The sequence below is a fragment of the Terrapene carolina genome, unplaced genomic scaffold (genome assembly GCF_002925995.2).
Source record: "Terrapene carolina triunguis isolate 2854851 unplaced genomic scaffold, T_m_triunguis-2.0 Scaffold194, whole genome shotgun sequence".
NCBI lineage: Eukaryota > Metazoa > Chordata > Testudines > Emydidae > Terrapene > Terrapene triunguis.
The window spans coordinates 273,063-285,070 of record NW_020664545.1 but is presented as its reverse complement, the minus strand read 5'-3'; the positions used below and the strand labels follow the sequence as shown (position 1 = coordinate 285,070).

Sequence of the window (12,008 nt, the reverse complement as noted above, 5' to 3'; positions counted from 1 at the left end):
CCCCCCCCCCCCCCATCCCCCAGTGGGATCCACAGAGAGAAACAGCCTGATGCTTGGTCCCAGGCTTCCATGGAGTTTCCTGCGCGCTGCTGTTTCCTTCCCTCAGGGCATGCTGGGAACTGCGGCTGCAAGGAGCCCTCTAGCTCCTCCCCCTGGCACTGTCTTCTATGTGCAAGTTAGGCTCTCCAGGTCCAGTGGCCCCTAGTGGCAGCCAACAACACTGGAGCCCATTTATGTGGGGGAAAGGAAATTCTGCATGCACGTTAATTTCTGCAAAATTCTGCACTGCGCAGAATTCCCCCAGGAGTAACTACATACAGCTGCTATCTCTTCCAGAATACTTGGTTAAAACTGCAAAGGCTATTGCAGCAGGAAAGAACTATGCATTTGCTAAATTTAATCTGAGTTGAGCTTTATTTGCAATTTGGAAATTCATGTGCATTTTTAATTAACCTCTTGTTCCATTCCAAGTCAACCCCACTTAGCTCCCTCCTTTGCAAGCCATGTTTTGGCTGTGGTGTGGTTGCTAGGCAGTTTGCTTTTTAACCTTCAGGAAACTAGATTTCCTCCCTAAACTACTTGGGGAAGATGGCTAATGGCTAGTAGGGCAGGAGGAAAGGATGGATTTTTGGGTACTGGGAGGCAGTCTGGCATTCCTGCCTGGTTTTGTCTATCCAGCTGTAAGCTGCTCACCCTTGCTGTTGAGTTCTGCTCCTTTCCTAAGGACCAGAACCAGCAGTGGGTAGGCACAGCACAGGCCTAAAGTAGAGGCTCAGGAAAAGATGACACAGATCAAACTTAGTTATTTGCCAATGTGAGTGGCACTCTGTGGGATGGAGAGCCTCATTTTGAGAATGAGGGCGGGACAAGATTTGTAGGGGTTCTGAGTGACAAGTACCCTTGCTGAGTAAAGATTCACAATTAGCAATGGGGAAAACAGTAAAAGAGGGAGGAGCTTTGGGCAGGCAGTCACTTCTGGCCATAGCTCTAAGGCTGAGTGACAAAATCTCTGCCAAAAAAAAAAAAAAAAGTGGAGAGAGAACCCATTTTGTGAATGGAGTCCTCATCCTAAACTACATTACTCTTCAGACAGAACTGAGACTAACTGCAGAATGTGTAAGAACTTTTTTCCCTATTGTTTCAGTGAAGCGTGAAACCCAAGACCCTCCACCACCTGAATAAGACTCCCTGAAATCTGAAGAAAGATGTCTTGCATCTTCTACAAAAGATTAAACTTAATCTTGTATAAATCAGGATTAATGTCTGGAGGAAGTGTCATTAAATGAATAACATTTAAATCTATGATGGAAAATGGAAGGCTATGACATGTACTCCAACATTTGTTTAGTGCTTTAAAAAGGCCAGTCATTTCTGTTACATGTCTAGCGAGTTTAAAAATACCCATTTATTTTGCAAACTTTTAAAAATTAGTTACCCATTTTATACTAGAACTAAACCCCTGCCAAGCTGTCCCTGATCCAGGATTGTGATCCACTCATTCCTGTGGAATACAGATGTTACTTGTTATGGTTTTATGTCTCTTGTTCCATAATGTATGTTTTTCTCTCAAAGGTTAATTCTATTTGAAGTGGAGGGGTGCTGCCTTGGGAGCAAGTCAGACTGATGCTGAGCAGTGTATCCTAATGTCTAAATGGGGAATGAAGCACCTAATTCCAATACAGGTGACCTATGAGCACTGTATGAGCTTATTAGAACCTACTACACAACTTAAAGCCCCCTACGCACCATCTGCTGCAGTCACAACTCTATTCAGAATGTAGAGTGTTAACTGTTTTAGCCACTCAAGTGCTCTAAGATGTTCAATGCTTTATAATGATAGGCATTCTTTAAGCTTTTTATATTTTTGTATATACCCTTGAATAAAAAGCTAAAACTAATTCAGTAGAGAAGACTTCATTTTCCCCACCCCACAGTTCTAAATATGAAACATTCTTGGAAACCACCCTGCCTACAAAATACTCTTTTTTGTAACTAAATTCTGTTTCCAGAGACCACCAGCTACAGATGTTAGACATCCTTACACTGCACCTCCACTGCAGAGGTCTGCCAGATGGCAGCCTCTTCCAGAGCCATTTTTACAGCAAAAACCATCTTCAAAACCATCGAGTCCCCTATAGTAAATAATCAACTTGTTCTGATTTATTGTAGCTGTGAAACCGTAACTGTCTGTGAATCAGCAAAAGACATGTATGTTACCAACTTGTGAATTTTACTGTTTTGCCTTCAAATAAACACTTTTATAAAACTGCCTTTAGCTTGTTTTTCAAAGTAAGTGGGTTGCCCTTACCTAGATAAAGTAGCATCTCCTTATCTTGCCTGGAATTCATCTTTATTTTTGGAGTAGGTGTTCTGAAATTTTTTTTTTATAACTTAAGGAGGACAAAATTATATCCATACACAGTTTAAAATAAAGCAGTGCACTAACTTAATATGGTTGATATTCTTTCCCTTTCGGACTCCTCGCTTGAACAATACCGGAGGTTTGCATTTTTTTACCATATCACCACTGTTAAATATGCAAGTCAAGTTCTGATTTATAATGCAACAAACACTACATATAATCCTTTGTTTCTTTGCTTGCTAGGTTTAATGTGCTGTTTCTTACTTAGCACATTTAAGTCTAACTTACCCGTGAAGACATGTAGGTATTTAAAACTAAGACATTTGCTGTAGTGATAGGCTACTTTCCTGTTTCTGAACAGCATGTACATAAAGATAAAGTTTACAGATGGCATGAATTTGCACCACATACAAAATTAACTCAGTATCTGCCTTTTCTACAACAGTTGAAAATCTTATTTCAGTTTGAGACTTGCAACTGAAAATCCCACTTGTGAAAGTAAATATGGTTATTCATTATGGTAAGGTCAAAGCAATTCCTGCTACTGCTCTTTCATTTTCTGAACTTCTTCTAATGCTTGCTCAATTGTCATAGGTGGGGATTTGTGATTCTTGATGTACTGCAAAGTAATAAAAGGTTGGTTAATACTTAAATGCTCGATCAAAGCTGAAAATAAGATAAGTTTGCCTCAACACTTGTGCCTTTCTATACCAGCAACAAAACTGGTCTCTATCCAAGCTGGTGGAGTGTGGCAGAGGAAGCCTCTTTCTTGTGTGTTTGGTGAGCGGAGATAAAGAAGTTTGTATGTAAGTTCTTTGGAGTAGGAACTATTTATCTGTATAGCATCTAGTACATTAAAAGCTCAATCGGAACACTTATAAAGTGCTTGACTTTGCAACCACAGTTAGGAAGAGCTGAAATTGGGGGTGCCTGTGGAACCTTAATTCACCCCATTGTGCATATGCATTAAAACCTTTAATTACACACTTTTCTACAGCTTCCCCATCCCATTTCTTGAGCACTGTCCAGCCTGTGCTCTGTACTGAATGCAGCTGTTTGAGACCCTGTGCCTCATTTATTGCACAAGGTGGAAGGTGTGTAGCGAATGAGGAAGATAACTGCAAAAAAGAAAGGGTAGTCACATGGTTAAGGCAGTCAAATGGTGCCCTATCTTTCAGAGTTCTTGTGTGGTTTTGGGCAAGTCACTTAAACCACCTGTCTTGGTTTAACTGTGTTCCTTATCTAACTTGAGACAGCTGGGATATGATTTACAGGAATGCTGAGCACACTCAGCTACAAGTGATGTCAGTGGGAGATGTGCACTGAATGTAACTTGAAATACTCAAAAAAAAAATCAGGCTCTTGGTATTGTAAATTGGGCACCCAAAATTAGTGGACAGTTCACAATTTTGGTTTCCATTCCCGCTATGTAAAATGAAGATAAATATCACCTTGCCTCTCAGAGCTGTTTTGAAAAATTTATGTTTTAAAGCATTCAGCTACTAGGGTGGTGAGCACTGCAGAGGATCATAAGGAAGATTTATATTCAGGTATAGGGTTTGGATGGTGAGCAGTAAATAAAACCTGGCACCACACATTCAATGATTTTTTTTTTTTTTTAAACTAGCAAGTTCAGTGAGTACTGTCTATTCTGTGCACTAAATGAAGCAGGAGTCTCATGGAAAAAACATAATTAAAGAGCATAATGCTTATGCACAAATGGCCTGAACTGAGCAGTAGCCTTAATTCTGGCATTCATAACCTGAGTGCTTCACTTTGCAATCTTAACAGTCTTTTACCAGAACTTTTAGTTGCAATATGCATGTATAAGATGGCTTGCTGGGGTTCTGGCAAAAGGAGCCAGACACAGATAGTTCTCTGCAGGATCCAACGGGTCAAGGCTGCCTGCCAGTTAAGGATTAGTACCATGCCTTAAATTAGTGGGAGAAAATTGGTTCTTCCAAGATGTATGCTATGGATACTGTAGGACTTGATCTATGGTAAAGAGTTGAGTTTTGAGTTGCTAGATAACCACATACCACTTAAATGTGGTTAAGCTTTTGGTAAGCAATGTAACTATTCCTACAAATTCAAACTTTTTCTAATCTAGATAGTGTAACAGCTAAGTAAACTCTACTTGTTAATCTAATGGGGGGAAATGGTACAGGAAACAGCTATTTCTTTGTTACACACTGTTGCAGGGGAAAAGGGAGAATCTCTTCCATAAACATTATGCTCTTGTCTAGACCCAGTCTATAGAAGATATGAACTGTCTTCTGTTCCAGACGCGTTCTTAACCTTTTCTTTCTTTCTTTCTCCCCCCACCATGCTATTAAAAACTCCATAGCTCACCTGACCAACAACTGTTTTTCTGCATATCCAGTAGATTAAAAGCCAGGGCTGGTGTTAGCAAGCAGGGCAATTTCCCAGAACCCCATGCCACAGGGGGCCTCATGAATCTACTATGTTGCTTGGGCTTCAGCTTTCTGCCTTCGGCAACAGTAACTCTGCCAGCCCTGTTCTCTGGTTTATTTTGGCCAACCCCATGAAACCTGCTCACAGCCCCCAGCGGGCCTCAGACCCTCCCTCCCCATATTGAGAACTGCTGCTCTAGACAACACTCCTTACCTCCTTTGCTTCTGCCAGTGTGTGATATTGAAATGTCTCATTCTCCAATGACTCCACAACCGATAAATGAAGATGGTGGATTGTCTCCACGAACTGCTGGGTCAGTATCAAGTGCTGTTTTAACATGTCATTCAGAGCAAACACTGCAGGACTATATGCTGTTAGGGCTACAAGCAGGAGGGAAGAGAACAAGTGCTTTGAGTGTTGTAATGTGAACTGCAAACAGTGAATCCTGAGCAAGTAAAGTACAAGGACAACAGAATGAGTATTAGCTTCTTGCTTTTACAATACCTTCCAGGGCATCCATGGTGACAACATGACTGGCAATAGGTACTGGATCAATATAACTGCATCTTACAGCTGGGCCAAGGATTGTTGGGCCATCCTCTATATATAGGACAGAATCTTAGCATTAATGTTTCTGATAAAGTATTTCAGAACTAGAAGTATGCAGCATTCTCCTTTTCAGAAGTATGTGTAGAATTTGTGCACAGCTTTAACCAGAGACCTGTACCAGTTAACATAGATGCTGAAGACCACTGGTCATGTTATGCTGCTTATTTGAGATATCACCCCAGTATTTGCCATGGTGTGGGAAATTGCCATTTTATAGAAAGCTTCTAACCCTAGGAATAGCATAGGGAAGTGCTCAAGCACCTCAGTGCAGAATAGTTGTTTTCAGATGTACCTGCCTAGTTCTATCTTCTTATGCCTCCTGAAGAGCCCTAGCTACTCTCGACCATTCTCGGGCAGGTTCCTCCTTGACCCCAGCTAGACTACCTGTTCAAGTAGGCATCAGAAACATGTAGCAAGGGGAAACAAGTGGCAATTGAAGAACTTGTCCCACCATCGAGCTTTGCTACATGCCTTCCCATTCACCTGGCACAACACTTCCTAATGGCCATCTAAACCAACTAATTTTGTTAGGGGTAAAACTATAGCTGCCAATTGCAAAACTGGCCCAGAATATTTCTTCAAGCAAGAGTAGGGGTTTATTGGGTTGATTCTTTAATTCCTTAAATGGCAAATATCTGTACTCTGAGGTAAGATCTTTCTGAATAGCTCCCTCCACAATGAAAGATATGAACAGGAGAGGAAAGCAATAGGTGATGACACCAATGCTAAACATGTAAAAAATAGTAAAAATTTACCAACACACTCTCCCCAGAAAGTCTAGTTTATGTATAACTTCAGAGCTAGACAGTGAATATTAGGAGAATCAGACCTAGAAGCCTTTAGTTCAGGGCCTAAATGGCAAAAGCCACTGGTGCTTTTTACTTTTAAAGAAGAGGACAGTCATGGGTTGGAAACAGCTACCTGCAGAAGCAGTAACAAATCAGGAGCCTGGCTTTTCACTAGGAAATAAATGCAGCGTAAAAGGTTCTACATTGGTAGGGTCGCTTTAGCAACATGTTTGTTTCATACCTCAGTTGTTAAAAATCCCGTTTGAGAACATCATCTGGGTATTATTCCAATCCCCACTGTCTTACTAAGGCCTGTGTAGGTTCCAGTGCCCCTCAAGGAAGTCAGTCCCATCCCTCTGCTGCCCTTTAGCAACAGTTGGAGGTGATGAGCTGTACTATCTGGTAATGGTAGTATCTTTTATACAGATGGCTGAATGAATATTGTGACAGATTAAAAAGGATCTTTTTGATTAATTCAGGATATAGTACCTGAACTAAGAACTATAGCTAGGCAAATTCAAACTGGAAATAAGGCATAAATTTTTAACAGTGAGAGTACATAACCATTGGAACAATTTACCAGAGGTTTTGGTAGATTCTCCATCACTGGCAATGTTTAAATCAAGATGGGATGTTTTTCTAAATGATCTGCTCTAGGAATTATTTTGGGGAAATTCTATGCCCTAAATTATACCACAGCTCAGACTATATGATCACAGTTGTCCCTTCTGGACTTGGAATCTATTAATAGAGTTTAGACAACTATTTAGGATTAGCACTTGAATCCTAGAAACCCCAAAACTTTAAATCACTGTGAACTTACTCTTTGACCAGTGATAGGTGAATGGAGAATCAGTTGTCTGCACAGCCATCTCTTTCACAGTTACTCTGCTTACTGTCTCATGCCATTTTTTCTTAGACTGAGGTGATGAGAGTGAGGGAGAAAGGTCTTTTCTGGAATACACAGAGCTGTTAGAATGCCCCACTGACATTTCAGACAAGGATCTTCTGTCTGTAGTCTCAGATACTGGTAAAGACAGAGATTTTTCAAAGTCTTCAGAATATTCTGAATTAACAGTGCTCTCCTCAGGTCCAGGAAACACTTGTCTAACGCTAAGATAGTCTGTAGAAATTCCACTTAAAAACTCAGAGATTTCAGCTTCAGTCATGATTTCCCCTTCCATATCATTGTCAGAAGCAGCATTAGTACTAGTTAAGACACTCACCATTTTAAGGGAGGTTTGGTCATTATTCACAGGAAACACATTTGGTTCTGAGTCCTTGTTTGATTTTTTAGCTATTTGAATGTCTGTCTCCTGTTAAAAAAATTCCATGAGTGGGGTCTCAGCAATACAAGTTGGAAAGTGTTTCAGTTATATTTGTACAATGTTGTACTACAGTACAAATCACTTATAAAATATTAGACTTATTGGTTGCTGCATCCTTTGACTAGACTTAAGTTTTCTTAATAGGAAATGAGTAACGTTCCCTTGAAATATTACCAAGAAAGGTAAGCGTAACTAACAGATAATGTGTAATCTGTTAAAGGACATTTAAAACCTAGTGAATATAATCTCAGACAGTGTACATCTGGTCAATTTGCTTTCTATATAATAGGTCTACACAGATTATTAGAAGGTAAAATGGAAGCTGTTCCCTTCAAAACATCCATCTTCATTTAACACATGAATACAATAACATAAGGATTTACTACTTACCATTTGTTTTAATGCTTCTCTATCACCAGAAACATTTGGATCCAAATCATCAATGCTCAAAATATTTAATCTGAAGTCTGCAATTGAATGACAAATGGTCACCTGGTATCAGAGCAGGAAAGTTACCTTACATGTCCCTTTAAAGGAGGAAAGGCCATACATTCAATACTGTTTTCCTGATTTAAATATTCACTTATACAGACCAAGAAAGTGTTAAGTGGTGTTTACTTCAGACCCTCCATGCCCTACCTATTAAGGTCTTTTCTATACAATTTTCTTGAATTGGAGGATTTTTTAAAGAGAAAATCCAAGCACGGATTAAAGTTAAATCAACTGGACTCATATGCATGCAGATTCTCTTGTTTAATGTCTAGTGATGGTATAGAAAAGCTATTTTTAAAAGTTCCATAAGACTGGTCAGAATGGTACTGTGGTCTGATGTTTAGATCAGGGGACTAGATCTCAGAATTCCTAGGTTCTATTCTTAGCTCTACCTTGTAATTGTTGTAAGTGTACGGACAAGTCACAACCTCATTGTGTCTTATTTTCCTCCATTTAACCTGGAGATGATAATACCCTTTTGCTGCATGGGGCAATGAATTTGCAAGACATAACTTCTGCTTGTAAAGTGCCTGCATAGCCTCAAATGAAAGGCAATATAAATTTTACTGTATTACCATCAGTAATATATCACTGAAACAAAGTTCAAGGTAAGTCACTGTTATGACTCCAGTCCATAGTGATGGTGCAGCTTGAACCATAATCCTGATTTCTTAAATACAATTGTCAGCAATTATTTGAGCTGAATCAGCTAAGCATGAAGCTGCACATGTAGACATGGACAAACTGCGTTCAGCACTGTAAACTGTGCTTGTCTAGACTTGCATCTTTACCAGTCACTGACAATTGTGCTCAGTAACAGTTTAATTCTGCAGTGCAGATAAGGCTTAAGCTAGATTCCATTGGTTTCCACAGGCGCGTCTGTGAGCTATGATCTATTTTAACATGGTTATAACCAAGCTTTCCTCACTTGTTCATATCATTAAGCTAGAGGTCACGCACTTTATTTCTTCTATAGACACAGGTTGTTGCACGCACCAGGGACTTCTTGCAATCCTCCATTCCCCCCCACAAGCTTCCCATATCTCTCTCTCATCCCCCTCTGTTTCAAAGACACTCTGCAATCCTATCTCTCTCATGCCAGGGATTCCTCATTCCTGTCTCCCATTCTTTCCCCATCCAATGCCAGGGTCTCTGTGGGCCCCTTATTTTCCCCTTCTACCCAGGCCCCCTATTCCACTCTGTGTGCCTCCCACATCCCCCTCCCCATACCACTGTCCCCCATTTCCTCACCTGCCAAGGTCTCTGTGTGCATCCCCATTCATCCTGGTGCCAGGGTTCCTCATTCCCCCCACCCATGCCAGGGGCTCTGGGTGCAACCCCATTGTTCCCTATCATTCTTATTCCTTTTCTTTCTGTCGGGAGATAAGTCATCTAGGATGTCAATTTTTAAAAGAGAACTAGGAGACTGGGCAGAGCTGAGATGGGGAATATTGTTATGCTGGAAGATATCAATGGCTGCCATCAACTGGTTCTTCGATCTATAGACAATTACAGAGGTGGTTGAAGCTGCTGGGTCTCCTAACCAGATGAAAGGGACAACATGTGTCCCCCATTTCACACCTATGGTTTTCCAATTTTCACCAAAATCAATAGGATTTCTGCCCATTGGTGCCTAGAACATTCTCTGAAATTCTGAACTGATCAGATGCAGTATTCAAAAGGTATCATGTTACAGACAAAGAGAGAAATGCCATCAGATTGGCTGAAGGAAGCAAGGTCCTACACTCAATCAAAAATGAAGGGGGAAAAAAGGTTTATGTTACATTAGAAAAACATTGCCCAGAGCAAATTTCAATCCCTTTGACAGGATCTAGAGTTCTGTAGGATAAATTTGTTGAATATGATAAGCTCTAATTTCGTTTTAGTGTCCATGGATTACATCAAGTCTGTTCAGAACATAAGCAGAAATGTAAAATGAACTTGGAAAAACTCACCATTGGAACTTTCACTGGTTGCATCTTCTGTATCTGCTGCTTTTGAAAACAACTCATCCAAAGACTTGATTTCACTCCTTTCAGACAAGGCCACCTGACTTTGTTTGATGTGGTTCGTTCTAGGTGAAACGGTCTCTGCAATGCTGTCTTTTATTGAAGTTGGTGATTGAAAAGACATACTAGTTAGTCTTGGCAAATTTCTACTTGGTGGAGAGGGAGTTTGTGGATTAATTCTATCAGAGGTTCTTTTCTGAGAACTTTTGCTAAGTAGCGAAGGAGCACTAAATAGATTTGTAGAAGAAGACGGTTTTTTGGGTGGAAAAGATGTTCTTGGTGGACTCTTCATCTTGGACTTCATGAATAACTTGGAAAAGAGATTTGTCATTACTTTACCTATTTTCAACCTTTACTAAAAGGTTTACTAAATTTTTACTTTCACTAAAAGTAAAAATACACTATATTGATAATAATGAATAATCAAGCATTCAGAATGCTACATAGAATAAGTATGTCAATTAATATTAGCTCATCTTATAAAAGTAGATTACAAATACTAGAAATTAAGTTGTTACAGTGTGTTAATTTTCTATAAAGTGATCTGCCATTTTAAAGTGTAATTTCATTAAATGTAAATAACAATGTTTAACCCAGTAAAGTTGTTACCTTTCCATCAGGTTTAGAAAAATTGGTGACATCCTTCTGGTTCTCATTTTCACTGGAAAACTCCAAAGAGCTCCCTAGTAATTGTCTCATTTCCTCTTCATCACTATCTAGACTAAGTTGTTTTCTAATTGGCACTTTGTTTTTTGTTGTCTGGCAGCTACTTTTCCCCTTGAAATGGACTTTACTCAATGTTACATTTTCCTTGACTGTGTCATTTTTCTTCAGATACCTGGTACCTCTTGCACTCTCCTCCAGGCTGGATCTAGCTGATAAGTTATTTTCATCCGAAATCTTCAGGTCCAACTCAGTATCAGAAAAATCCATCTGTACCTTTCGGGTCATGATCTTGCTTTCTATCTGTGCTAGCTTTCTCAGAATGGCGCTTGACCTCACCTTTGAGGCTGTATCCAGAGGTTTTTTTGCAACATGCTTGTTCCCCTCCTGCATGGCACTAGTATTCTGGTTTAGCTGGTTTCTTTGTGCATGCTGCTTTTTCTTTAGGAATCTGATGTGGCTAAACTGAGTTTCCTGGAGGCTCTCCCTTTTAAGGTCTTTGTTTTTGTCAGTTTCTCCCATTTCTGTGTTGCCTATAGAAAGGTCACTGTAAGAGTCAGTAGGGGCACTAGTGAGTTTTTTATGGGGAGAATCCATGTGTCCCTGTGGAAGAATTACAAAAGGAAGATGATCCCTTGTTGATCAGGCACTACTGGACCATGGGAGATCTACGGCTGATTTCCTGCATGACCTTAGACAAGACATTTCATCTTTCTCTGCTCCCATTCTCCATGGGTAAAATGGGGATACCAGTCTTTTCTTCCTCTACCCTGTGCCTGTCTTCTCTATTCACTGGAGTCTTTCCACGGCAGGGACCGGTCTCTTACTATGCGGACCTACGACACTACCTAGAGCAACGGGTCCCTACAACTAATAGGCACTAGCAAGCCTGAAGTGACAGCGACCCAGCGCTCAGTCCCTCCCCTGCAAACCCCACAGGCCACCCAGCGCTGGGGCCGATGCCACAGCAAAGCCCGTGACTGGAGCGCGGATCTCACCTGCCGTCCGCCCTCAGGAACCCGTCCAGCCCGAGAGCTGAGGTCGAGTGAGCGCAGCGCTTGCCTCCGCATCGCGGCGGCGGCTGCCCCGGGCCCCGCGCCGCCGTCGGGCCCTTTCCTCGGGGCGGCGGGGAACGGGCTGCACCGAGAGAAGGTGGCCAGGCTGCTGGAGGCGGCACCGAGTCTCCGGGCTGAGTCCCTGCCCTAGAGAGGACGGGGTGGGCTCCGCGCCCCTCAGCGGCCCGGCCAGGGGCACAGCGCCGGACTCGAGTCTTTCCCTTATTTCTTCGGCATCCCAGCAACACCAACCCACCGGTATACCGACCCCTGATTGGCCCTGAGCG

At 41.3% G+C, this 12,008-nt stretch overlaps 2 protein-coding genes across 3 annotated transcripts in view; one reads left to right on the top strand and one right to left on the bottom strand.

The window, feature by feature from the left end:
• Positions 1-2,269, top strand: part of CHERP (calcium homeostasis endoplasmic reticulum protein) — a 19,447-nt gene extending 17,178 nt beyond the window's left edge. The window contains exon 18 of one of the 2 annotated variants that reach the window (XM_026654896.1): positions 1,573-2,269. In XM_026654896.1, coding sequence (XP_026510681.1) covers positions 1,573-1,577 — 5 coding nt within the window. In that variant the 3' untranslated portion in view covers positions 1,578-2,269. Of the gene's footprint in view, positions 1-1,144 lie in introns of both variants that reach the window. The other variant, XM_026654894.1, reaches the window with a different exon arrangement.
• A 72-nt stretch (positions 2,270-2,341) lies between these two features.
• On the bottom strand, positions 2,342-11,858 carry CUNH19orf44 (chromosome unknown C19orf44 homolog). Its single transcript, XM_024194264.2, has 8 exons — positions 11,665-11,858; positions 10,613-11,269; positions 9,950-10,313; positions 7,893-7,969; positions 6,998-7,490; positions 5,282-5,377; positions 4,991-5,157; positions 2,342-2,981 (listed from the first exon to the last, which is right to left on the bottom strand). The coding sequence occupies exons 1-8, from the start codon at positions 11,734-11,736 to the stop codon at positions 2,904-2,906; spliced, it is 2,004 nt and encodes a 667-aa protein (XP_024050032.1). The 5' UTR covers positions 11,737-11,858; the 3' UTR covers positions 2,342-2,903.
• Between the last annotated feature and the right edge of the window lie 150 nt (positions 11,859-12,008).